This window comes from Lithobates pipiens, unplaced genomic scaffold (genome assembly GCF_037356315.1).
Source record: "Lithobates pipiens isolate NorthernLeopardFrog02 unplaced genomic scaffold, aLitPip1_a1.2 Scaffold_3, whole genome shotgun sequence".
Taxonomy (NCBI): domain Eukaryota; kingdom Metazoa; phylum Chordata; class Amphibia; order Anura; family Ranidae; genus Lithobates; species Lithobates pipiens.
In genome coordinates, this window is record NW_027507790.1 from 149,887,710 (window position 1) to 149,915,015 (window position 27,306).

The 27,306-nt window shown below is 41.7% G+C and overlaps 1 protein-coding gene across 4 annotated transcripts in view; it reads left to right on the forward strand.

Moving 5' to 3' along the window:
- Positions 1 to 27,306, forward strand: part of KIAA0825 (KIAA0825 ortholog) — a 760,685-nt gene that overhangs the window by 171,507 nt on the left and 561,872 nt on the right. For all 4 annotated transcript variants that reach the window (XM_077462388.1, XM_077462390.1, XM_077462389.1 and 1 more), the window contains exon 5: positions 26,021 to 26,197. In XM_077462388.1, the coding sequence (XP_077318514.1) occupies positions 26,021 to 26,197 (177 nt within the window). The remainder of the gene's footprint in view (positions 1 to 26,020; positions 26,198 to 27,306) is intronic.

Genomic DNA, 27,306 nt, shown 5'->3' on the forward strand with positions numbered 1-27,306 from the left:
GCTTTGAAAGGGTCAAACATATTATGTGGTTTACACCTTTTTTTCTGAATGAACGTCTAGAAAAGGGTCCTTTTTTTTCTATGGAAACATACATTCTTAATTCTTAACTGCACAAGAATGTGTGCTTTTAGCAATAGCGGATGTTGTAGTCTTATTTTCTATGCAAAGTCATATAATTTTTTTTTCATAAAAGTTTTAGTGAAAGTGACAATCATTTTTAATTTTTTTTCTCAAATTATTGACAGGATCATTTGAAGCAGTTCATAGCTTTCTTGTCTGTGGCTAAAAGGGTTTAACAACATTTTTACATTGCATAAGCGCTGCCCTTTGTTGTCAAGAGCTTTGAAGAACTTATTATGTGCTCAGAACTTGGAAAATGTTCATTATTGAGGTTTTAACAAAAGTTTGTCTACCTACACATGTTGTGTATCATTTAAATGAATGAAATATGTGGAAATATGCTGAACAGGCAAGCATAGTTAATTTTGTCATCTTGCAGGTTATAGGTGATAGGTTTAATCAGCCTTTCACTGCATGAAGTTTGTATGAGATTTGTATCCCACTGAATAGTCCAGGTACCTGGCATTTTCCATATGCTCCCAGTTGCTCATTCTACGATCCTGATTAGTCTATTAGCTTCTACTTTATTTGGCTGCTGTTTCTCTGATATAGAAACTGGAATCTCTTCTACAATGTGTCTTGATTTCTGTGTAAACGTGGGAAAGTTAAAATAAAATGAGTGTTGACTCAATGATTGTTGAAAATTAAGAGCACTGAACATTAAAGGTGAACACCTGGAAATATCTCAAAAGGAAAAAAGAAAGGACAACGGAAGGTAAGTGTAAAGTGTTTTATTACATTTCCATGCTGCCATTTTCAGACAGTTTGAAAGGGCAGCAAGGAGGTAAGTGTAATTAACATACTACACTTACCTCCCACCTTTCTTTTCTGAGAAATTTATTGGAGCTCCACTTTAAAAATACGATGTATAGAATAGTCTACTTTGGGGCTGTTGACTGGTTTGCAAATATAGTAGGGATGAATATTGCACAAACCTAACATTCAACAAAACAAAATTGGATAGATCATACAATGAAAAACCTTTGACTCTGGAATTTGTTTTCACCGTTGGTGCTAGAAAAAACACCTCTGTACTTAATATTTACCTGTAGAATAAAGATATTTAAAAGTGACCGCATTCCAAACACATCTCAACCTGCACTGAAACAGTTGTACAAACTATAAATGATTGTTGTTGAGAAATAAGAATGACTTTAAGGAGTCACAAAAAAGAAACACATTTTAACATTTTTCCACGCCTTGTGCCTTTAAATCAGAGACCATTTAGCTGCCCATGTGTATAATCCACATCAATATATCTTCTGCTAACCCTGGAGTTGTCATGCATAAGGGAATACACTATACTTGACAACAGTAAAAAAAAAAAAAAACAGGTAGGTGCACAATCCTGAGGCTTGAAAAAGGGGGACCCACCCCTGAAACTATCATCTCCTGTCAGAAGAAGCCATGTTGGAGAGCTCTAGGGTGGAGCACAGCTCTGAGCGCAGACATTACTTTCCTCTTCCCCCCAACCTAGCAGCACTGTGAGTGAGGATTTCAACTTAAGCTGCTGTTCTCCATGCACCACTGGCCATAGTGTCTAATCCCCTCTGATGACAACTTATTTGGTTTTACACAATTCAATAATTTGATCAATTGCACATGATCGTACATTTCCCTGTTTTCCTTTTTTCACTGTCCTTAAGGAGTTCTAATCTAAGACTTTGATGAGAAAGGGCAGTTCTTCCTACATTGCTTATCTAGATCCTTTTGTCTGGGATCTTTTACATGGCAACCAGGTATCCAGAAAGCAGTTGTGAGTGTTCAGCTTTACTGCCAGAACTTTTATCCTCTTCTTCTTCTTTTAGGGCCGGTTCACACGGGGCAACTCAGATCCGACTTCAAGTCACCCCAAGTCGCCTCAGGTCGCACAAAATGTAGAAATCAATGTAAGTGAATGAGCGCCATCTTAATGCTCCGACTTCAGAAAAGGCTCCTGTACTACTTCAATCCGACTTGTAGGCGACTGGTACCCATTGATTTCAATGGAGGTCGCCTCCAAGTCGGATCTCCGTCTATACGGAGGCGACTCTCAGAGAATTATCAGCTCTCAAAAGGGAACTCCACACCAAATTTAAATTAAATTTGGCGTGGGTTCCCCCTCCGAGAGCATACCAGGCCCTTAGGTCTGGTATGGATTTGAAGGGGAACCCCCCTACGCCAAAAAAACAGCGTGGGGGTCCCCCCCAGATCCATACCAGACCCTTATCCGAGCACACTATCCGGCCGGCCAGGAAAGGGGGTGGGGACGAGCGAGCGCCCCCCCCCTCCTGAGCCATACCAGGCCGCGTGCCCTCAGCAGGGGGGGTGACTTGACCAAAGCACCTTGTCCCCATGTTGATAAGGACAAGGGCCTCTTCCCAATAACCCTGGCCGTTGGTTGTCGGGGTCTGCGGGCGGGTGGCTTATCGGAATCCGGGGGCCCCCTTTAATACATTGTACCCCATACTTAATCACATAGGGTGGGGGGCCAGGATCCAGGGGCGCCCTTATTAAAGGGGCTTCCAGATTCCGATAAGCCCACCGCCCGCAGACCCCGACAACCAAAGGCCAGGGTTGACGGGAAGAGGCCCTTGTCCTCATCAACATGGGGACAAGGTGCTTTGGGGTGGGGGGGCCACGAGGCCCCCCCTTCCCCAAGGCACCCTCCATGTTGAGGGCACACGGCCTGGTACGGCTCATGAGGGGGGCACTCGCTCGTCCCCACCCCCTTTTCTGGCTGGCCGGGTAGTGGGCTCGGATAAGGGTCTAGTATGGATCTGGGGGGACCCCCACGCCATTTTTTCGGCGTAGGGGGTTACCCTTCAAATCCATACCAGACCTAAGGGCCTGCTATGATCTCAGAGGGGGAACCCATGCTGTTTTTTTTTTTTTAATTTGGCGTGGAGTTCCCCCTTGAGAGCTCATTCTCTGATTGGCCACAGCAAAAGTCGCCTGGCCTGGGGCGACTTAAAGTCGTGTTGTAAGTCGTGCCCAAGTCGTGTTCAAGTCGTGTCCAAGTTGCCTCCAAAAGTCGTGTTGCTCCTGTGTGAATCGACCCTTAAGGTTTAAAAATGGACCTCTGCTTAGACATTAAACATCAAGCAGTGAAATAGCTTTAAAAAACCCATTCATGATCTCTCTAGCTGCTTGTACTCCTAAGTAATTCATTGTCAACGATACTCTAAGATCAAAGCAAAGACTCTAAAGTTGGGTTTCAGTTGGTTTCTGACAGCCTTGTTTTGCCTACTGTGTGTTTTAATTGCAAGATGGGCACACTGCCAAGATTTTGGTGCAGTAAAAAGCAATTGGAAAAAAATTGTTTCAATGCTTATATTTTGAAATCGAAGATGAATGTCTCTGGGGCGTGACCGGATGTGCAAGATGGAGTGAGTGAGAGATGTGAGACGCCGTGTGTGACTCTCTCCCAGACCCCCTTGATGAGAGCCTGGAGCGCTTAGTGCCTCGGTCGGACGTAGCGTGCGGTGGGCTGGAGCTGTACATTGAAGCTGGACGGGAGGAGGAGTGACAGCGCATTACTGTACGATCGTGCCGAGCCCTCGGAGATCCACGCTTACTTCCGGGTCTCGAACCCCAGCGAGCACGGCCAAAGAAGCACGAGTACCCCCGACCAAGCCGAACGCTTTTGAACCCTCGGAGATCCACGCTTACTTCCGGGTCTTGAACCCCAGCGAGCACGGCCAAAGAAGCACGAGTACCCCCGACCAAGCCGAACGCTTTTGAACCCTGCCGAAGAGACGCCGCACACTGTGGACACCAAGAGGCCCTCCCGCTCTCCAGTAAGCCGCGATAGGAGGAAGGAGGTAAGCGGCAGGACTGCGGGGGGGGGGGAAGAAGGCGGAGGTGTGAGGGGCATAGCAGGTGGAGGTCTAGCAGAGCAAGTTGTGGACATAGCGATGCCTGAGAACTGGTAACAAGTAAACAAGAGGGCGCCGGCCGGGGGTGAGAAGGACCTATAGCTTATTGTCCCTTGGAATTCATTGATCCGTTTTGTGCTTTAAGACGAACGAATGATAACCCATGCAGTATAAGTAAAGAAGTACCTGCTGTAAAAAACGAACGTCTGTAAGCAACGAATCAGGAAGTCTGTGATATGTGAACGGAGTGCTTGTGGACTGACTAACTATAAGATAAGATCAGTATCGCATTTATTGATTAACTGAGGGATGGTGACTGCTCTAAAAATCAATTGGTTGAACGGTATCTGAACTAAGTGTGTGCAAATAAATGTCTGCTGTGAAGCATTAAAACAGGAAGTTTTGGTGATACATGAAGTGAATACTGGAGAACTGGTTATAAGAGACGGTTAATATTGCACTAAGTAATCAACTGAGCGAGGGGCGGCTGGGTTAAAAAGTTAAAGTTAAAAATATATTAAAATACGATATATCCAGGACTGTTCTGTGGAAGGGGGTGAGAAAAGGAAATTAAGATGCAGCACTTGCGCTCTGCAAAGGAAAAAGGGGAAAAAAGTTCGCAACAATCTACCACAGCAGCTAAATTAGAACAATATGCTCATAACCCTGCACAGTCATCACAGACCCCTCCAAAAAAAGGGCAGACAAAGGGGCAGCATGGAGAAATATCTGAAAGGAAAAGCATGGGTCAATCGAACATTAACATTAATACACAGGCCGGAGCAGTGTCCAAATGCCCAGTTAATAAAAAAGCGGGTGCAGGGGAACAGAATATGGAGGTCACAACGGGTGACTCTCCTCCGGTTGAAAAAGAGCCAACAATTAAGGATGTGTTACTGGCCGTAAACGCATGTAACATCTCACTGAAAGAACTCTGTAATCAAATGAAGGGAGTGAAGGAAGATCTAATGCTGGTAAGGCAAGACCTACAGAAAGTGGTGGAAAGGACGACAGAACTTGAGTTAAGGACCAGCAGATTGGAAGACGATACAACATTCCTAATTAAAGAAATAGAAAGCCTGAAGGAGCAGTTCGGCGGATATAGAACAAGAATGGACGAAATGGAAAATAGGCTCAGGAGGGACAATGTGCGAGTAGTGGGACTTCCGGAAAAAAGTGAGGGTGTAAACCCTGCTGAATTTATGGAGCACCTTCTGGTTGAACTGTTTGGGAGGGATGTTTTTTCAACAGCGTTCTCAATAGAGAGGGCACATAGGGTACCCTTTAGAGCACCATTGGAGGGGGGCCGTCCTAGGCCATTATTAATGAAGTTATTGAACTATAAAGATAAAGTGGTATTATTACGGAAGGCAAGGGAAATGGGGAATGTATTGTATAAGGGTGTTAGAATTTCATTATACTCTGATTTTTCCCCAGAACTTCAGAGAAAAAGGGTAGAGTTCCTCCAGGTGAAACGCAGGTTACAGAAGCTCAGGGTGCCGTATGCTCTGCTTTATCCTGCAAAGTTACGGATTAATGCACTAGGGCATACTCAGGTTTTTAGTTCCCCGATAGAAGTGGAAAAATGGATAGAAGAAAATAAAGAAAAGTTGTAGTTGCTGGGGTTTCTAGTACTGAGTGGGATGGGAAGATAGAAGGAGAGGGGGGGATGAAGTATGTGTGTTTTTTTTTTTTTTTTTTTTTTTTTTTTTTGGGGTGTGAGCTGTCTGTGTCTGTATGGGAGGGGGGTGGGAGGGAGGTAATACACGGCGAGCGCACTAGGTGAGGGTGGTAAATAGGTTGTGAAGAGAGTGGTATAAGGTCACTAATAGCCCCTAGGGTAACACCTAGGAAGGTGGGGGAGGGGCGGGAGGGAGGTAGAAAGGGGGGAGAGGGGGTGGGTGTAGTAGGGAAAATAGGGGGGAGGTTGAAGGGGGAAAAAAAATATAAGTATGCACTAATAAAGGTAGTACAGGAAATAATTCAAAGCAAAAAAGGACACAAACTGTGGGGTGGTAAAACTAGGGGTGGTAAAAAACAAGGAAAATTTATTGATCACAAGGGGGAAAATGGTAATAAACGATCATACAGTATAATGTATATTCAAAGACACATAACATACGAGTTAATGGTGACGCCTAATAAATTTGTTATTATACAAGGGAGTAATATATGGGGAGTGTGGTATAAGGTAATAAAAGAAGTTAGAGGGGAGTTGGTGGGTACTGGGAGACAAATGGTTCTTAATAGTGTCATCAGTAGACTGGTTATTTCGCTCTCTTTCTTTACTACCTTAGGTTTTTCTTTTTTTTTTCTTTTTCTCCTCTATATTTGTTTATGGTTATGCAGGATGGTAAAATTAAGATAGGCTCCTGGAATGTGAGGGGTCTGGGGACGCGGCTGAAACAAAAAGCTGTGCTATCCTGGTTGGAGGGATGTGGAGTAGAGTTGCTCTGCATACAGGAGACCCATTTAAATAGAGATACAATATACCGGCTGCAGAGCAGAAAATATCAATTTCAATATCACTCTGTTTATTCGACATATAGCAGAGGGGTGAGTGTCTTGGTAAAAACGGGGGTGAATTTTGTATGCAAACGGGCTAGCCTGGATGAAAAAGGCAGATACATTTTCTTACAGTGCCTAATTGAAAATAGGGAATGTATGCTGGCAAACATCTACATCCCCCCACCATTTAAAATGGAAGTGCTTTTTAAATTACAGGAATTTTTAGTGGGGATAGACGGTGTCCCTATAATAATAGTAGGGGATTTCAACACGGTATTGGATATTAAAATTGATAGATTCCCAGAAAAAACACTGGCGGAACCAGCTTGGCAGGGGAGGTTGGGACAGTACCTGGAAGAAGTAGGATTATGGGATTTATGGAGAACTGGGAACCCGGGAGTTCGGCAGTATAGTTGCTACTCGTCCACACATACTACGTTATCCAGGATTGATATGATACTGGGGAATGACCTGGCCTTACAAATGGTGGAAAAGGTTGAATATCAGCCCAGGGGGATTTCAGATCACTCCCCAGTGACAGCAGTATTAAAAATGAGAGAACGTAAGGTACAGAGGTTGTGGAAAGTGAACCCGCTCTGGCTAGAACTGATAAAAAAAGAGACAGAAGAATGCCCTGAGAGAATTCAGTGGGAATTAAAAGAATTTCTAAAAAATAACCGGGGTACAGTAACATCGGGGATCTTGTGGGACACTCTGAAAGCTTTCTTAAGGGGCCTTATGATCCAATCAATAGCAAAAATAAACAGGAAATCTAGGGAACAGGAGGTACAAATAGGGAGAGAAGTGTCAGAGGCTGAAAGAGATTTTATTAGGGACCCCACGCAGGGCAAAGAAAAAATCTGGTTAGATAAACAAGAAGAACTTAGGTTATTAGCCCTAAAGAAAGCAGAGATTCAGCATATGTTCCAACGCCAAGCCTCCTTCGCGGAAGGGGAAAGCGTGGGAAAAATGTTGGCACAACTGGTGAAGACTAACTCGGGTCCTTCCTCAATCTCGGCGATTAGGATATCTGAGGGAAAGGTTATAACAGAAACGGGGAGTATTTCCCAAGCATTTGAAGGATATTATAAAAACCTATATACTGCACAAAAAGTAGGGATGGATGAACAAATGGAAGCATTTTTAGGTCAATTAGAGGTACCATGTCTGAAACAAGAAGAAAGAGAGGAACTGGAAGCCCCAATAACTTTGAAAGAACTTCGGGAAGCAGTTGCGAGTATGCCAAATCAGAAATCGCCTGGGCCGGATGGACTACCGATTGAAGTCTATAAAAACTTTGGCGAGATACTGATTCCTGAACTTCTGGAGATGTTAAGAGGAGCATATGGGGAGGGTAAATTGCCCCCATCAATGATGGAGGCGGTTATAACCCTGTTGTACAAAGAAGGGAAGGACGCCTTAGATGTTGCAGCGTATAGGCCAATCTCTCTCCTGTGTACTGATACAAAGATATTGGCCAAGGTATTAGCGACTAGGCTTAATCGAGTCATAGCAAGATTGGTCCATATGGACCAAACAGGGTTTATAGCCAACAGGTCAACGAGTATAAATATTAGAAGAGCCTTTTTGAACTTGCAGGTCCCAATGGATAACGATACTCCGGGTGCAGTGGTGGCATTGGATGTAAGGAAAGCATTTGATAGCGTAGAATGGGGATATATATGGAAAGTTTTGGAGAAATTTGGCCTGGGTCCTTCCTTTATAAGATGGATTAGGATGCTATATGACAAACCTAGTGCGAGACTAAAAGTTAATAACGAGTTATCCGGGAAAATAGAGTTGGGGAGAGGGACGAGGCAGGGGTGCCCATTATCACCCCTGCTCTTTGCATTGGCCATAGAGCCCCTGGCATGTGCAATTAGAGCAAACCGGGATATTGTCGGCTTTGTAAGAAAAACTGGAGAGGAAAAAATCTCACTTTATGCAGACGATATCCTATTGTTCTTAGGGGATATGAGATACTCACTACCAAGGGCAATGGAACTGGTGCAAGGGTTTGGAGGCTTCACTGGGCTGGAGATAAATTGGGAAAAATCGGAATGTCTCCCTTTGGACCCAATTGGTCAGCAAACGGCCCTGGGAACCCCCCAAATGCCAATGGTGGATAAGTTGAAATATCTGGGAGTAACCTTGTCAAGGGATCCTAAGCAATATATAAGTTATAACTTAGTCCCATTACTGGCTAAGTTTAAACAAAAAATTGCTATATGGAAACGACTGCCTCTCTCGGTCGCTGGCAGATGCAATCTGATAAAAATGATATGGATGCCCCAACTTTTATACATATTACACAATGCCCCAATATGGATTAATAAAAGTTGGTTTGATAAAATCGAGATGCTGTTTAGGGAGTTAATATGGAGGGGAGGACAGGCTAGATTGAAATTGCGGATGCTTCAGCTACCGGGAGAGGAAGGAGGATTCGCGGTCCCTTATCCAGAGTGCTACTTTTGGGCGTCCCAATTACAACAGCTAGGGGGGATCGATGAGAAGAACGGAGGAACCCCAAATGGGAGATTAGTATTAACAGGCTCCCCACATAGTACCCTGATTGAGACCCTGGAAGCGGACTCATTCCAGTGTAGATGCCCTACAGTAAAAATGATGTTAAAGCTATGGGGTACAGTTAAAAAAAAAATGGGATATAGTGAAATAACAAAGTATACGCCTCTATGGAACAATAAGAAGCTACAGGAAATATGGCGGGTTGGAAAAATTGCAGATTGGGAAAAATGTGGCATTGTAAGGCTAAGCCATTTATATGGCGGCAGGGGTATTAAATCCTTTGACCAGCTGCAAAGAGAATTTAAGATATCACAAAATTCATTCTATGCCTATATACAAGTGAGGCATGCTTTAAGGACCCAGTTTGGAAACCTGTTATTAACATGGGAGGAAATGCCCTTGCTATACCCAGTAGCACAAGCAGGACCCACTAAAGGATTAATATCTAAATTCTATGCCCAGCTGGGTGAACAGATTAATAGTGAGAGGAAAGGGAGGGTTGAGAAAGGGAAATGGGAGCAGGACCTAGGTAATATAACACGAGCACAGTGGAAAAATATCCTAGCGGCATGCCCAAAGGTCTCGGTCTCTCCTCCTCAGAGGATTTCCCATTTAATGGTAATTAATAGAGCATACTATACTCCCCAGAAATTATTTAAATTTGGTAAGAGAACAGATGACTTTTGCCCCAGGTGTGGGGGGTCAGGGAATTTAATGCACATGCTTTGGAAATGTCCCAAATTATTTAGATACTGGGAAGGAGTGGTAAAGATAATAAGTAGGGTTTTTGGGACGGTAATAGAGTTAAATCCCATAGTGTGCATTTTAGGCTACAGAGAGGAGGAAGTAGAAAGGAAGGGAATAACAACGGCAATCCTAAGATGTTTATTTCAAGCTAGAAGGATGATAGCTAGGAGATGGCAATCAAAGCTACCCCCTACAGTAGAGGATTGGACAAGGGCGGTAAATGACTATCTATGTAAGGAGAGGGCAGTATATGCAAAACGAAATAACCTAAAGGAGTTTAATAGGAACTGGCGAGAGTGGATAGAAGTGATGCATACCCCAGTTTAAACCATGATAGGAAAGGGAAGAGGGGAGGGGGGATGGGTAATGGGAAGGAGTAGGGTAGGGTACATTAAAGGTTCGGGAATTATTATAACACATTTATGCTATACTGTAGGATAAAAGCACCAATATATATATAAGAGGGGAGGGGAGGGGGGGTGGGGTTGATAGAAGGGATGGGAGGGAGGGGTGGGGTTAGAACAATAGGAAAAACGTAGGAACTGCAAAAATAGTGATGGTAGGAGAAGGGGGGATATGGTACTGTTTAGATAATGTGCTTTTGTTTTTTTTTGCTAATTATATGTGATGTATGGATGTATCTTCATGTCCCCCTTCCCTTTCTAGAACTCTAAAACTCAGATCTCGGAAGGGAAGAAAGAGGTATTTGAACCCTGATAATGTTATTTTAAAATGTGGTCTGTATAAATGTGAAAATTTAATAAAGATTAATAATTAAAAAAAAAAAAAAAAGAAGATGAATGTCTCTGCAATGCCTAAACTAACAATTGTGAATTAGAGACACCAAAATAAGGCTGCACGTGCACTGTTAGTGCATTAATTATGACAACATAGAGATAAAATGGAAGTCTAAATGCACTGGCAATCAGCATGCCTATTAGTGTTGTCCAGCCGAACAGCAGTCTGGTACAGTTCTGTTTACATACCCTGGCAGAATTATGATTTCTTGGCCATTTTTCAGAGAATATGAATGATAGCACAAAAACTTTTCTTTCACTCATGGTTAGTGTTTGACTGAAGCCATTTATTATCAATCAACTGTGTTTACTCTTTTTAAATCATAATGACAACTGAAACTACCCAAATGTCCCTGATCAAAAGTTTACATACCCAGGTGATTTTGGCCTGATAACATGCACACAAGTTGACACAAAGGGGTTTGAATGGCTATTAAACGTAACCATCCTCAACTGTGATCTGTTTGCTTGTAATTTGTGTATGTATAAAAGGTCAATAAGTTTCTGGACTCCTGACAGACCCTTGCATCTTTCATCCAGGGCTGCACTGCCGTTTCTGGATTCTGAGTCATGGAGAAAGCAAAAGAATTGTCAAAGGCTCTGTGGGAAAAGGCAGTTGAACTGTATAAAACAGGAAAGGGATATAAAAAGTTATCCAAGGAATTGAGAATGCCAATCAGCAGTGTTCAAACTCTAATCAAGAAGTGGAAAATGAGGGGTTCTCTTGAAGCCAAACGGTCAGGTAGACCAACTAAATTGTCAGCCACAACTGCCAGGAAAATTGTGTGGGATGCAAAGAAAAACCCACAGATAACTTCAGGTGAAATACAGGCCTCTCTGAAAACATCTGTGGTGGCTGTTTCAAGATACACAATAAGGAGCCACTTGAAGAAAGATGCGCTGCATGGTTAAGTCGCCAGAAGAAAGCCATTATTATGCAAATGCCACAAAGTATCTCACTTGCAATATGCCAAATAGCACAGAGACAAGCCTCAAACCTTCTGACACAAAGTTATTTGGAGTGATAAGACCAAAATGTAGCTTTTTGGCCACAACCATAAATGCTACATTTGGAGAGGAGTCAACAAGGCCTATGATGAAAGGTACACCATTCCTACTGTGAAACATGGAGGTAGATCGCTGATGTTTTGGGGATGTGTGAGCTACAAGGAGGAGGAGTACAGTATGTTATCAAAAGATACTGGAAGAATATTTGCATTCATCAGTCAGGAAGCTGCGCATGGGACGTACTTGGACATCAACATGACAATGATCCAAAACACAAGGCCACATCGATCTGTCATTGGCTACAGCAGAATAAAGTGAAGGTTCTGGAGTGGCCATCTCAGTCTCCTGACCTCAATATCATTGAGCCACTCTGAGGAGATCTCAAAACGTGCAGTTCATACAAGACAGCCCAAGAATTTACATGCACTGGAGGCTTTTTGCCAAGAGGAATGGGCAACTTTACCATCTGAGAAGATAAAGAGTCTCATCCACTAATACCACAAAAGACTTCAAGCTGTCATTGATGTTAAAGGGGGCAATACATGGTGTTATGTAAACTTTTGATCAGGGTCATTTGGGTAGTTTGTGTTGTCATTATGATTTAAAAAGAATAAACACAGTTGATTGATAATAAATTACTTTAGCCAAACACTAACCATGAGTGAAAGAAAAGTTTTTATGTTATCATTTATATTCTCTGAAAAATTGCCAATAAATTATAAATTTGGCCAGGGTATGTAAACTTATGAGCACAACTGTATTTGGCAAGTGGAAGATCTTCACAGCTACTCAAGTTATGCAATAACAAAAAACTTCTATAGAGAAAAAGCTTTATTAACCACTTAAGCCCCAGACCAATTTGCTAGCCAAAGGACCAGTCCCCTTTTTGCAATTCGGCACTGCGTCATTTTAACTGACAATTGCACGGTCGTGCGATGTGGCTCCCAAACAAAATTGGCGTAATTTTTTCCCACAAATAGAGCTTTCTTTTGGTTGTATTTGATCACCTCTGCGGTTTTTATTTTTTGCGCTGTAAACAAAAATAGAGCGACAATTTTGAAAAAAATGCAATATTTTTTACTTTTTGCTATAATAAATATCCCCAAAAAATATGTAAAAAAAAAAAAAATGTTTCCTTCAGTTTAGGCCAATACGTATTCTACATATTTTTAGTAAAAAAAAAAATCACGATTATTGATTGGTTTGCGCAAAAGTTATAGCGTTTACAAAATAAGGGATAGTTTTATAGCATTTTTATTAATATTTTATTTTACTAGTAATGGCGGCGATCCGCGATTTTTATTGTGACTGCGACATTATGGCGGACACTTTTTGACCTCATTGTCATTTATACAGCAATCAGTGATATTTAAATGCACTGATTCCTGTGTAAATGACACTGGCAGTGAAGGAGTTAACCACTAGGGGGAGGGGTTAAATGTGTGTGTGTGCTTTTTTTTTTTTAACTGTAGTGGGGCGTGGCTTGGTGTCTGACGTCACTGATCGTCTTTCCCTATAACAGGAAACAGACGATCAGTGACAGGCTCAGTAGGAAGCACGGGGAGAGGTTTGTTTACAGAGGCCTCTCCTCGTTCTTCAGCTCTGTGACCTGATCGTGGGACACCAGCGGCGATCGGGTCTGCTGGTCCCGCGGCCACGGTCACGGAGCTCAGGACCAGGTCGGGAGCGCGCTGCCGGCGGCGTGCTCCCGACCTACGGCTGGGCACTTAAAGAGCCATGTACATGTACGTGATTGTGGCCAGCCATGCCATTATGCCAACGTATATATGTGCAGGAGGCGGTCCTTAAGCGGTTTAGGAATATGTAAACCGAACATTTCATATTCTCTATATGTGAGTGCTATACCATGTGCTTGTATGAAAAGTCTGCTGCCTGTTCTTTTTGTTGCTTCCTTTGTGTGAAATACCTGGTATCCCTGCCAGTTCCTCTGCTTTCCTATTAAAACTGTCTACTCTAGACATGAGAGCACAGTGTGGTCAGTTTTCAAGCTGTACTGGGAACTCTGCCTGCCCTCCTCCAATGATCATACTGCACAGCCATTTACTGGGAAGACCAGTCTGTTGTTTCTCCTCCCCTCTCTGAGCTCCTTGTGCAGCTGAGAACAAAAGGTATGTGATCACTTTAAAAAAAAAAAAGGGGGGGGGGTGGGTATATGTGTATGTGTGTGCATATATGTTTATATATATATATATATATATATATATATATATATATATATATATATATATATATATATATTTATATAATATTTATACACACCACACACACACATGTTTTCCCTTTTAACTTCTATTTTAAACTGAAGAGGTTATTTTACTGAAGGCGAGGGTTTACGTATACTTTAAAGTTAGGATCGTTGGTTGCACTCACATATTTGGTAAGTAGTAAGCACTTGTAACTGGCCTCTGAATGGTGTTCTGGCAGTGGGCAAGCTGTGATCCAGGTACTGTTTTCTCCTAGTGAAGGGAAATTCTGTAGCAATAACCCGTCATGAGAAGATAGGGAGTGACATCCTTGCAGAAAAGTTTGGCATTCATTTTTGGATCTGGTAACTAGTCGTTATGTATCGAGTTGTTACCGAATTCCCCCAGACTGGGAAAAACTAGGATGGCATGTTGTATTGCAAATCTTTTTAGCATCTGCATCATCAAGCAGAGTATTCGTTATTAAAGACATTTATAAAATGCCAACAATTTACACAGTGCTTTTTACTGTACTGTACATTCACATTAGCTCCTGCCCTCAGGCAACTTTGAATATAAGGCCCCCATATTACATGCAAACTAAGGGCCACTTTAGAGAGGAGCTAATTATGCTATCAGCTTGTCTTTGAAATTTGGGGGAACATGCAAACTCTGTGCTGCAGATAGTTTGTGCTACAAGCCAGAGGTGCTAATCATTAATCCACTATATTGCCCAAAAAAAAAGAACATCTGCAGCGAATGTTTGAAATTTGCCTTCTCTCTCTGGGCAGATATCTCAGGAAAGCAGTGAGCTAATAAATCCAGTAGCACATGAGAATTCAGTCAGTTGCAATTTTTCAAGGAAATTGCATTTAAAGTTTTTAACAATCTAGAAATATGCAGCAACATCTACAGATTGAAATGGAAAGGTAGTGTTTTAATCACATGAAATTGTCAGGTTCGTGCAGTAGTTTTTTTATTCATTTCAAAACAAAAATCTTGTTTTCCTTTAAAAACACAGCTTTTCTAGGAATTAAGTAACTGAAACAGTTTTCTTCTTGTTGAATCAAATTGCATTATAACATCTGATAATAACACTTGAATTGAAACCTTTAATACAAAAAGTTTTAGTGCACAAGAATTACACAGCGTTACCTTGAAGCTGAACTCCAAGCACCGTCTTAGTTGCCAAATAATTTGTAATTCTGATCAGCCAGTCTGCAGTTTTAATAACTTGCATCCAATGAACATTTATGCAAAATGTGTATCTATATCAGGGATATGCAATTAGCGGACCTCCAGCTGTTGCAGAACTACAAGTCCCAAGAGGCATAGCAAGACTCTGACAGCCACAAGCATGACACCCAGAGGCAGGGGCATGTTGGGACTTGTAGTTTTGCAACAACTGGAGGTCCACTAATTGCATATCCCTGATCTAAAGTGTAGGTGCACCTGTATACAAAAGGCAAGCAAATCGGACCTTAGATTTAGCATGGAATGCCTCTACTGCTGTGCTGTACTGCACAGTTGCATATACATATTCCTTAGAGAGATAAATAGGAGAACTGAGTTAGGCTTTCTTGTTCATCTGTATGTAGTGTTTAGTCATGCCTGCACATGAACGTAAATAGTGCGCTGCACCACTGAAGGCTGGGCAACATAGAGGGGAGCAACGCTGCATCCAAAATATCATTTTTTTGTATACAACCCAAGGGAGGGTTGTTTTTTCTTAGGAACAGCTGTCCTAAGAAATATATGTACATCATACTTATCACTTTACCATTATTTTTAAATATGCCCAGAAACATCCTTCAGTGATTCTTAAAGCTTGCTTCTGGTTTAGATTCACGTCTGAATCGGATTGCTTTCTTTAAGGCGAAAGGAGACTGTTTTCATATTAGACACATTAGGATATATTTACAAAGGGTACATAGGCTGTTCACTTTGCAAGTGAAGTTGCATTTTACAAGGTGATTTGCCACAGAGTTTAGTGAATGTAATGAAGTTTAACTTTACAAAGAATACCCAATTACATGTAATGAAGAAAATAAGTGATATTTGTGCTTGCACATGATCGGATGATAGAAGTCAGCCGAAATTCACCTCATTCACTAAGCTTTTGGGCAAATTACCTTGCAAAGTGAACATTCTGTTCCCCCTTAGTAAATGAACCCAATTTCTCATTGTAGACCATTGCGCTTTGGCAGAATGCAATGTTAGTGTTGCCTTTAAAAATAACTGGAAAGTCATAGTGTATGTCATCTCGCTCTGGAGTTGAAAAAAAAGGTAGATAAAATTCCAGTAGAAGAGTTTTCTTTTTGCCCTTTTCAACCTTACAATCATTTCTTGCAATGTTCTAGTTGTTGCTGTGACCATTGCAGTAAACCGAAGATGCCTGCACCGTGTAAATGTATTTTGTTGTATTACCGATCACAATACTTTCACTACAAATTATACCAAACACAGCCATGTACAAATCATTATAATTGTAAAGGTCCACGGAACAGACGACCCTGGAATTGTTTTTAACCCACGTAACCAGCTTATGTTAAGAAATGGATGCTAAGATAGGATATGTTTTTTAGAGGAAAAAATATATAAATTGCAAATACAGGGAAACAAATGAGGTCTTGTTAGTGCAGAACTGAAATCTAAGGAAAAGAAGATAACTAACGTCTTGTGGGTCAAGCAAAGGTTCAACTTTCTAACAAGAAATCCTTTCCTCTTCCAAAAAAGTAATCAGACTTTGGAATTTGCTGCAAGATGAAGTAGTGTCTACAAATGTACTCAGAGAATTTAATCTTAAATTGGATTCCTTAAGGCACACAGAAGCCTTTTGATTATGCCTGTGTTTTCCATCAAAAATACAGTACCTGTACATGACTCCTCTGATGCTGGAACTTGTCTTGTCAGCCACGCTGTTTTTTTTTTCTTCTTAAATAAAACGTAATATATAAAGCAAAACCATTTTTATCACATTCTTTCCAGAGGGTGATATAATTAAACTTTAATGATATGGCACAAAAAATGTACCATTCATTATTCTGTTTTAGTCATATATTTCAATAGGTGTTTTCATTCTTAAGGCAAAAGTTGAAGAACCCCATAAAGCTGTGTTTATATTTAAATTATGGCGTATACAAAAGCCCACTGCAATTTTAGTAAAATAATAACCTTGTTAGTGGTCCACATGGCTCCAACAGTTCCTGAGATACAGAAAAGTTCAAACATTCCACATGTTAGGAGTGCTACCCTCTCTGTGTGCACATTACTGTAGGCAGCTCTGAGTCATTGAAAAACAAATGAATCTGGTATCCCTCATTTCCCTACGGATTTGAAGCTTTTCCTGTTTGCCAGTAGATGGGTGCTGTTTATATGCAAAGTAAAATGAACTGCAGCAATAATAGAAAACAAAAATGCAAGTGTACAGTATATTGCTTTTTTGTGTAAATCTTCAGTTCTTCTTTAACACCTGTGGGTATCAGTTTGTTTGAAACTACAGGCCATTTTTAACTTGCCTTAGGGGTTCATAATTTTTTCTTTCTCATTTTGATGGCCCAGTGCAATGTTTTGAAAGGGTAAGTATGTTTAAGACTAAGCTAAGGGATAAGGACACAACTTAAAGCAAAACCTTTTTTAATTTTGGACAAGGCAGAGAGGGATTATAACACTTGATAGGCTTTTATGTCTGTCTGTGTCCCCATTAAGGAGAACCCCCCCTCTCCAGAACAGTAATAGAGGGGAAATCTTTCAATACTAGTTCTGGGGTTCCTGGTGACAACCAGAGATTCCCTCATCTCCTGTTTTGGCTATGGGGCAGGAAGTGAAGTGAAATCGCCTCAATGGGACACCGATGGAAAAAAAAAACCTGACAGGGGTTATAACTCTCCCTTACTCTATCCAAAATGAAACACATTTTGTCTTTAGTTCTACTTTAATAACAAATTCAGGGCTATGCACAGAATAGAGCCAAAAAAAACCAACTAATGCCGCATACGCACGGTCGGAATTTCGGCCTGCAAAAGGCCAATGAGAGCTTTTCGTCTGAAAATGCGACCGTATGTATGCTCTATCAGAATTTTGCAGGCTGAATTTCCAGCAGCAAAAGATTGAGAGCAGGTTCTCAATTTTTCAGACGAAAAAAAAATTTCTTACGGAAATTCCGATCGTGTGTGTGCAATTCCGACCGCCAAAAAACACGCATGCTCAGAATCAAGTACGAGACGGAACCGCTCGGTCTTGTAAAACTAGCGAGTCATATATATATATATATATATATATATATATATATTTTTTTTTTTAATCAAGATTTCCTGTTTTTTTCTCGTGATCTCCTTTTTATTTTTTTATGTCACGTTTCCACAACACCATTGTCTTGTATTTGTAAACCTCAAGGAGGTTGCTTAGTGTTGGTGTCCCTTGTTAATTTGACATTGTATTTATGAAATGTACCTGCCTACTCACAAGCAAAATTTGCTATTTGAAGAAAAACACATAGGCAAGTATTTTCAGAAACAAAAATCTCAATTTATTTTCCCTCATAATAAAAGAAAGATGAAGACGACGCTGGAGAAACTGGCGCCCAAGGCAGACTTCAACTTTGTGGCTAAAAAACTTGGTAGCTTGAGAAGCCCATATAGAAGGGAGGTCAATCTAGTCCAGGACTCCCAGGCTGTGGTACTACAACAGGCTGCATTTTCTGTCAGACCAGACTGAAGCCAGGCAATCACTTTTGACTCTTCCATGCAACCTTCCCTCCGTGCTGGCCTGCAGCCTTCCCTGCAGCCTTCCCTGGAGGCTGTGGCTCTGGAGATGGACTTGTGGCAGGAGGAGGAAGAGGATGGGGAGCGCACACAGGTGGATGTCATCCATCATTGGCCCGTTAACCCCTTGTGGGTGGCCTCAAAAAATAGCTTTTCACAGTTGAGGCGTTGGCCCTCCTCCATTTTCTGTAAATTAGAGGCCTCTACAGCATCGAGGGGAAATTTCAGGGCCGCATTAGCCTCCTTAATGGGGGCCAGTGCTGCCTCCTCTGTTTTACTCCCCTTCCTGGGCCTTTTGGTTGGAAGGCGGAGGGGAGGGACCTAGGATTGGGTGTGACTTGGCCCTGCCATCTCCTGGCTGACACTTCCCCCTGCCTTCTCCTGTGTGCCACATTCCAGAGCCTCGTCCTGGCTGAGGTCTTCCTGTGTATGAAGAAGGGACATAGTTTTCGTTTTTGGTTCATGAATCGCACACAATTTTCAGCTCATGACTGTTGCAAATTGAATGTTAATAAATATAAAAGACTATCATTCTGACCCCAGCATTTTTCATTCTTTTACAATCATTTTTGGCCCCTACTGTCTGTTGATATGTCGAACACTTTTTGATAAATCATTCATTTGTTATCAATAATAACATCTAGTTACCAACAATCATTTTCCCACAAAAATATGTTTCCAAATGGTTTCATCTGCGCTCCTCAATTTTTTCCTGGATGAAAGGCCCAGGTTGGTCCTCGGAAGCCTCAGCTGGGGTTGAGAGAAGGGTGAATGGAAGGGGGGGCCAGAAGAGTCAAAAGCGATTCCCTGGCTTCAATTTGGTCATCCAGAAAATGCATCCTGTTATAGTACCACAGACTGGGTACATAGACATCATCTGCTGCTGCTCCTGACCTCAGGGACTTCTGGACCTTCAGATACTCCTTCTTATATGTGCTTCTCAAGCTACCAATTTTAGTTTCCAGAAACCTCATGTCTGCATTGGGGGCCCAAGTCTTTACAAATTCAAGCAGTGTCTCCAGCGATGCCTTCTTACATGCTTTATTGTGATATAAGGGTTTTTTCCACCTCCCATACATTTCCCAGATCTCAGTATTTATCCAGGAATTTGCCCAGGAATTCTTGATCTTTAAATGGATACATTATTTCTGCAAGACCAAACAAAAGTCAAAAACACTCATCTCAGGCTAATCTTATCCCAATATAGGCCTCAATCTAGATTCAGTATAGGCCGCTCATGTCCCAAGTTAAAATCTTACCTTCATTATAACATTAGTCTCTTCCGTTCCTCCTTCCTCCGCACACAGAACGCAGTTACGTGTTAGCTTTATATACACTGCACATGCGTGGAACTCCGCGCACCTCCCCCGTCCCTGACGTTCTTTCTAGAATATTCCCCGCCCCGTCTCTTTCGCTGCAGTGGGAGAGGAACATGGCTGAGACACAGCAGGTGCATAATAGCTGTAATGAGGAGGAGCAAAGCCCAGAGCCAGAAACATCACGATCCAGGAGGAGATTTAAAGCCTCCAATATGTCCTTTGGTGAGATGTTGGAGATGGTCGACATCTTGAGGAAGAACGACTATTACAGTGTTTATGGACTGTACCCAAACCCAAATATGAGAAAGGCCAAGATCATGACTAAAGTTGTGAAGAGTCTGCACAGGAATTTTGGGGTATGACGATCCAAGGATCAATTGAAGAAACGCTGGTCAGAGCTTAAATTGAGGGAGCACGATCAATACAGAAGGATCAAAGTTCTTTGAAAAAGTAAGTAGTTGTCGTGTGTCCATATTATTATTACTTGCATGCTGCACCATGTGCTTTTCTTTACTGTTGGACATTTTAAAATGGCTACTTTCATGTTCGTGGGCGGCACAGTAATCATTCATAGTAAACATTGTTCGTTTGCCAACTAAATACGGTTTTTAGCTGATACAGGGTTAACTACATTTTGTCATGCTAATTTGTATTAAAAGAAGTTTAGGACATTGTTGTCTAGATGTCGTTGAAACTATAATGAATTGCAAACTTGATTCAGTGGAATGTAAGGAGAGGACACTCAGCAGCTGTTTACACATCTGGACTCAGGAGCACTAGTGTGGGACACCAGAGCACATTTTTTATGGTGTCCCACACAGGTGTGTACATGTGTGAAACTTGTCCAAAAAAGGTAAGTATTCCAGCTTGGTAAAAAGGGAATTAATCACGTCTTCAACTTGGAACTCTACCCAAACAAGCAATTGTACGCCACTTCCAAGCAATGTTTCATATTCCTATTTCTGGCCTCAAGAATTTGTATGCTAAATATACCTTTTGTTTCATGCTCATAGGGGAGCAAAGACTGGACATCTCAGCACACTAGGACCCCCCCCTCCCCACTACCTGAAGAAGGGAAACCGAGGTTACAACCAGAGGATGTGGAGGAAGGAGAGATGGTGGAGATTGTCACCACAACAGAAGAGTGTCTGACACCCCAGATTCAGGTAATGGAGGGTATACATACATATTTATAATACATGCTGTGTATTTTATTTTTTAGGTGATGTACAGGTTGTGGAAGAACAATCTCATTTCACCGGTGACAGTGCCCAAAGGCTAATCCAAATGTATTGTAGTCAGGATTTAGGCTGTATAAAGCAAAAAACTATTGAGATTGAACAAAAACGAAAGAACATGATTGATGTCCTATGAAGAATCTAAATACCTAAAAAAGTCACCATTTTTGTATACCACAAGTTTTTTGAACATTTTAAAAGCCAAATTTTGAAGATGCACACAGTGTGCCAACATGTGCTATCTGCCATCAGGGGATATCAATGTACGCGTTTTGGGGCTGCAACCCCTTCCTCGAAACTCAAGTAGGAGAGAGGAAGAGGTTACACCCCCAAAACACGTCCATTGATCCCCCATGATGGGAGATAGCACATTAGGCATGAGATCAGGAGGGAAATCCCCAGTTTGGCTCCCAAATTGTGTGCATCTTCAAAATTTGGCTTTTATAGGGGTGACTTCACCCCATCTGATAAAGGCAATATCAAGACATTTTGGACACTATAATGTCTGATATTGCCTTCAGTGTTTAAATGTTGAACTTTGTAAGTTCCAGATTTGTGTATGTTATGTTTTTAAACATGCCTGTTTATGTACCCTAAAATGTTTAGAAAAAAAAGAAAACAAGAATTGATGTTTTTACCAAAAATATGTTTTACAACGCACATGTACATGTACACACAATAAAATATTTTATACTCAACAATGTGTGGCTGCTTAATGATCAATACCATTTTTTGTATTAATTTGGTGTTTACAGTGACAATGGTTGTTATTTAATAATGGAAAAACCACTTGGCACTACAAGTGCAATAGGAGAACCTAGGAGACAGGAAAAATAAACCCAAGCAGTAAATGAAAATCCAGATTTTATTTGATAAAAAATAAAATGTATTCTAAATTGGGTGGCAAAGCAATGGCCCCCCATTGTAAAAATATTGTAAATATTTTTGACGCACTTCATGGGTGCTTTAGGGGGCAAGCAAGGACTGCTCACTTCCAGGGCCGTTAGTGTTTCATTACTAAGTCCGGCCTCAGGCCCAACTGTTGCAACATAATTAGCATTGTTTCTTTTTAAAAAGTTGTACATGATGCAGCAGCTCAAAATTATATAGTTTAGTTTGTACTCCACCATATTTACGGCCATTTGAAACAGGCAGAACCGGCTGACCAGGTTCTCAAACGCGTTCTCCACAACTCTTCTGGCTCTGGCCAGCCAGTAATTAAAAATCCTCTTCTCTGGGGTGAGGGCCCTCTGGGGGAATGGCCTCATGTGGTCACCGAGACTGAATGCCTCATCTGCGGCAAACAAAAATGGCAGTGCTTCGACGTTCTCCTCCAGAGGTGGCAATCCCAAGCCACCACATTCGAGACGTCGGTAAAACTCGGTCCGGGCAAATACTCCTCCATCCGACATCCAGCCATTCCTCCCCACATCCACATACATAAAACTCGTATGTCGCCGACACCACCGCCATCAACACAATACTATGAAACCCCTTATAGTTAAAATAGTATGACCCCGAATGGGGTGGTGGGACGATGTGGACATGCTTCCCATCGATTGCCCCTCCGCAGTTAGGAAAATCCCACCGCTGGGCAAATTGGGAAGCCACAGTCTGCCATTCCTGTGGTGTTGAAGGAAATTGTGGAGTCAAACAAGAATAATCAAATTAGTAATTTTACACATAAAAATTGCAAGCAGATTAGACACAAACATTCTTGGCCAACATCAGTAAAACATTTTTTGGAAGGCGTATTTAAAGGTAAAAATATAAAGGCCACTTATTAGATTCCTCACCCCCTCTGATGGTCCCTTGGAAATATTTTGGGGGGGGAGGGTGGTGGTATGTTTTGGACAGGTAACCCTCTCCACTAAGCAATGGAGTAACAAAGTAATGTGTGTTATTTGGCCAGCCCCTCCTTAATTATACTATTGGCATCCCACTGGACAGGAAAGAAGTGGCATAATACAAAAAAAAATGGAAGCACATTTTTAGATTCTGCAATTACCTATCAAGATAATAGGAGAACAAAACTTTAAACAGTACCATTTGAAAGTAATCAGGCAGGCCTTTGCACTTTGCTTTGGTGAATTCATCCATAAATATGAACACAAAAGAGGTCGGTATAGTGTGTATGGATATGGCAAAGTCAGCAGATAGAGGATTGATATCAGCTGACTTAGTGGTTGGGGGGGGGGGTGGGGGAGGGGGAGGGTTCCTCTGGCACTCTGCCTGAATTTAAGGTCACAAATAACATTTGTACACATTTTAGGGGATGTTTGGGGGGGGGGGGTGTTTAGGATAAATTACTACAATGGAGCTGACTAAATACATTGTAAAGTGACTAGGCTATAGGTGTATATGGGCCCAGTATAGCATGCTGGGAAGGTTAGTGAAGGCAAATATGCATGAAGGACAACAAAGGAGCATTAAAAGCTTACAGCATGCATGAGGACAAAGGGGACATTCTCAGCATATTACAATCATGGTAATTGGGGAATGATGAAAGAAATAAAATACATTATCAAACATTAAATGCATAGAATGTGGTTTTAAACGATAAAACCCTAATATAGTCCGTCTGCAGGACCTGAATGATGGCAGAACAGGTCTCTGGAATAATGATCCCCAGAGCCTGAGGGGAGATGCCTGTTGAGAACTTGAGGTCCTGCAGGCTTCTCCCAGTTGCCAAGTACCGAAACGTGGTGACTAGCCTCTGCTCCGGAGTGATGGCTTTCCGTATGCAGGTATCCTGCCTGCTGATTTAAGGGGTCAGCAAAGCCAACAGACGGCGAAAAATGGGGTCCGTCGTCCTGAGGTAATTCCTGAAATCATCAGGATTATTCTCACGGATCTCACGCAGCAAAGGCATGTGAGAGAATGGGTCACGCTGGAGTAACCAATTCTTGGTCCATGAACTCCTCCTCAACCTGTTCATGGACTGGGCTTGTGTCAAAGTAAGAACCCCAACACCAAGCTCCCGCACAGCACGAACTCTACGACGAGCAGGTACCCACAACATGGCTTCAAAACGGTCGGCTGGTCAGAACGAACTAAACAGAAAGCACTGAAAAACAGCAAGGCCTGAAAGAACAAGCTGAAAATCAGAAATGCAAGTGGACCAGAACGCAATGTTAATCAAATAGGGTACTACTATATATAGCACGCACTGACAAACAAATGCAAACTGACTACACGCACTGAAGAACAGATACAAACCCACAAGCACAAACTGAAAAGCAGCAACGATCTGAAAAGCACGAATCATCTCTCACCAAACTTCTACTAACACGAGATGAACATGAGATTAGCAAAAGGAGCCCAAAGGGTGGCACGCTGGCTATTGAACTTCCCTTTTATAGTCCCGTCGTATGTGGTGTTTACATAACCGCATTCTTGGCGGTCGGAATTTGGTGTGATCGCGTGTAGGCAAGACCGCTTGAGCGGAATTCCGTCCGAAAACCCGCCAGAGTTTATTCTGATGGAAAAAATTGTGTGTACGTGGCATAACTTATAGTACACTACTTTTTCCTTGTGTTTTGGTGACACCTAGTCAGTAGAAGATTATTACGAATTAAAGCAGGGACCAAAAGCGTGATTTTCTTTTAGTTCTATGGATCATTTTGAAAAAGAAAAGTCCTGATTAAAAGCTGACTGTCTCTGAAAGGAGTGTGTAACATATCTGTATGCTGAATGAACACGGCAGGGAAAGTATGATGCCAGAGAAAAAGAGGGGCGATATAACTCAAGTTATAGCAACAATGCAGTAGTATATTAACCCAAAAGAGCCAATCAAAAATCATTGTCAAAGACTAAATTCCAAATGGTGTAAGGGCTGTGGCATGCTGTCGGGTTTGTACTACTGACTTACAATAAATAAACTCCCTTGCTCTGATACACTGGATTGCACACTGATTCATACATTTAAGTATAAGACTGCTTTCATATTGAAAGCACTGTCCATTAGCGCTAAAGTGGCACTCGTTTTAGCGGTGCAATAGCACTGTTTAAGCGGCGCTTTTGGGCTTCTAGCGGGGCACTTTTTACCCCCAAAAAAGGGTAAAAAGTCCTGTTTTGCTTTGCTTTTAAAACGCTTTTACGGCACTTTGGAAGTGCTGGCTTTTCATTCCAATGGGCAAGGCATTTTTGGGAGCGCTAAATACAGCACTCCCAACCAGCCCCGAAGATGCTGCACCGCCCAGTGTGAAAAGACATGCTGGAATGAATGGGAGGCGGTTTTCAGGCGCTTAGAGGCTATTTCCAACGCTAAAGCGCCTGAAAACTGCCCCAGTGTAAAGCTGGTCTAAGGGCTCATGCACACTGCAGGTCAAAGAAGTAGCTCCTACAGGCTTTTGAACTTTTTTGAGCTCTTATTTTTGTCTGCCTGGAAACTCCCCTCCATGCTAGCCAATGTGTCCATGCACACTATGGCTTTTTTAGGAGTTTACAGGCATATGCTCCTACTGGCGGAACCCCTCCCCATCACATTTTTGGGAAGAGCTTTCGAGCAGGAAAGACGCCTAAGTGCCTAAAAACATGCAAAAAAGCGCAAATGAACATGAAAAAGCTCAAAGGAACTTGAAAACACACAAACATAGGAAAAATGAACTGAGGGGAGGGTTTGTAAAAAAAAAAAAAAAAAAAAAAAAAAAAAAAATGCTTATGCTCAAAAAAGCTCAATAAAAAGTCAAAATAAAGTATAAATAAGTATAAGCTTCTTCAAGCTGAAATAAAAGCTCAAATGCCTGTAAAAGCAGCTTTCTGTGAGCTGCAGTGTGCATGAGCCCTAACGCTGTTTTAAGAAACCTCTGCCACTCTCTTAGTTTGATTAGTTGGACGTTTCATTTATATTAACGTGCAGATAATTGCAAAAAGTTCTTGAAAACTTTTATAGTATATTTATTTTGTCTGCATTTTTCTTCCTTACCTTTAGCTGTTAACATAGAAGATCATCAGAGGAAAACTAGAGAAACAACATTACAGCTAAAGCACCTAAAGTTATTGTGCAGGATCATCAAACTCTTCCTGTGGCTTGAAGATGAGGTTGAAAAATCAAGTTCTGAGATCCTTTTTCTTTCATATCACCCAGAATTAAAGGGACAAATATCAGGTAAGATGAAAATGGTAATAATGTATTAACAGGGAAATAGATGTTATTGTAGCTGCCTTGGGCCGCAAGATACTTTGGCTGGAGATAAGGTATCAAAGAAATCAGAAATTGTTGATATCACACCAGGACATATTCTTAAAATGAGGTTTACAAGGAATGTGGGTGTGTTGCTATTAACAACCAGTCAGATGTAGGCCATTATGTTTCTTCTGCTGGTTAGAAAATATAAAAAAATACTAGTTAATTTTTGCTGTCAGCAAAAGCTCCAGTTTCAGTTTCTAATGTTTTTATAAATTCAGTTTCTAATGTTTTACAAAAATTACATGCATTTAAAAGTAAACCTTATTGCCTTTTATTAAGCACATATGTTGTGTAAGTATTGCAGCAAAGACCTTAAATCTGAAAAATGGGGCTGCAGGGGAGGTGTTTTTCAGGTGCATAACAGGCGCTATTTTTACCCCTTTAGCGCTTGAAAAATGCCTTCAGTGTGAAGAGAGTCTAAAGGAGGAACCTGGGAAAATGAGGTCATCGGCTAGGTAGATGCATTTCTTCAGTCTTTCCTCACTTGCTGATCATTAAAGCAAAACGTAACCTGTGCACCAATACTTTCCCCCCTGCCCCACTTTCATGCTGCTATTTTTCAGTGTGTATACAAGTATTTGAGACTTGGCAGAGACCTGAGGTGCATTGGCACATAGGCATGCTGATTTCTACACATGCAGAAAAATGCCACTAGTTTCTGGTATATGGCCACTGTAGTGACCTCATATGTGCAGGCATATCAATGCCAATGATGTATGTGCAGGCATCCAATGCCAATGATGTGTGTGCGTCTGAACTGAAACTTGCAATGTGCATTCTCTCTCAGTAACACACTGTCTAGGATAGGTGTATTGTAGTAATCCCAGGAGGCAGCAGGGGTAAACCTAGGACAGAAAGCAGGAAGTGCTGCCTCGGAGCACAAAAGGGTACTAAACTTCTCGTACAACCGTGAAACTTTTTCCCATTTTTGTGAGGGAGGGGCAGAACAAAAAGACAAAAGGCTTCTTCTTTAAAGTGTTAAAGTGGAACTACATTGCATCTGAGCACCACAAACCAAAAATGCTGTT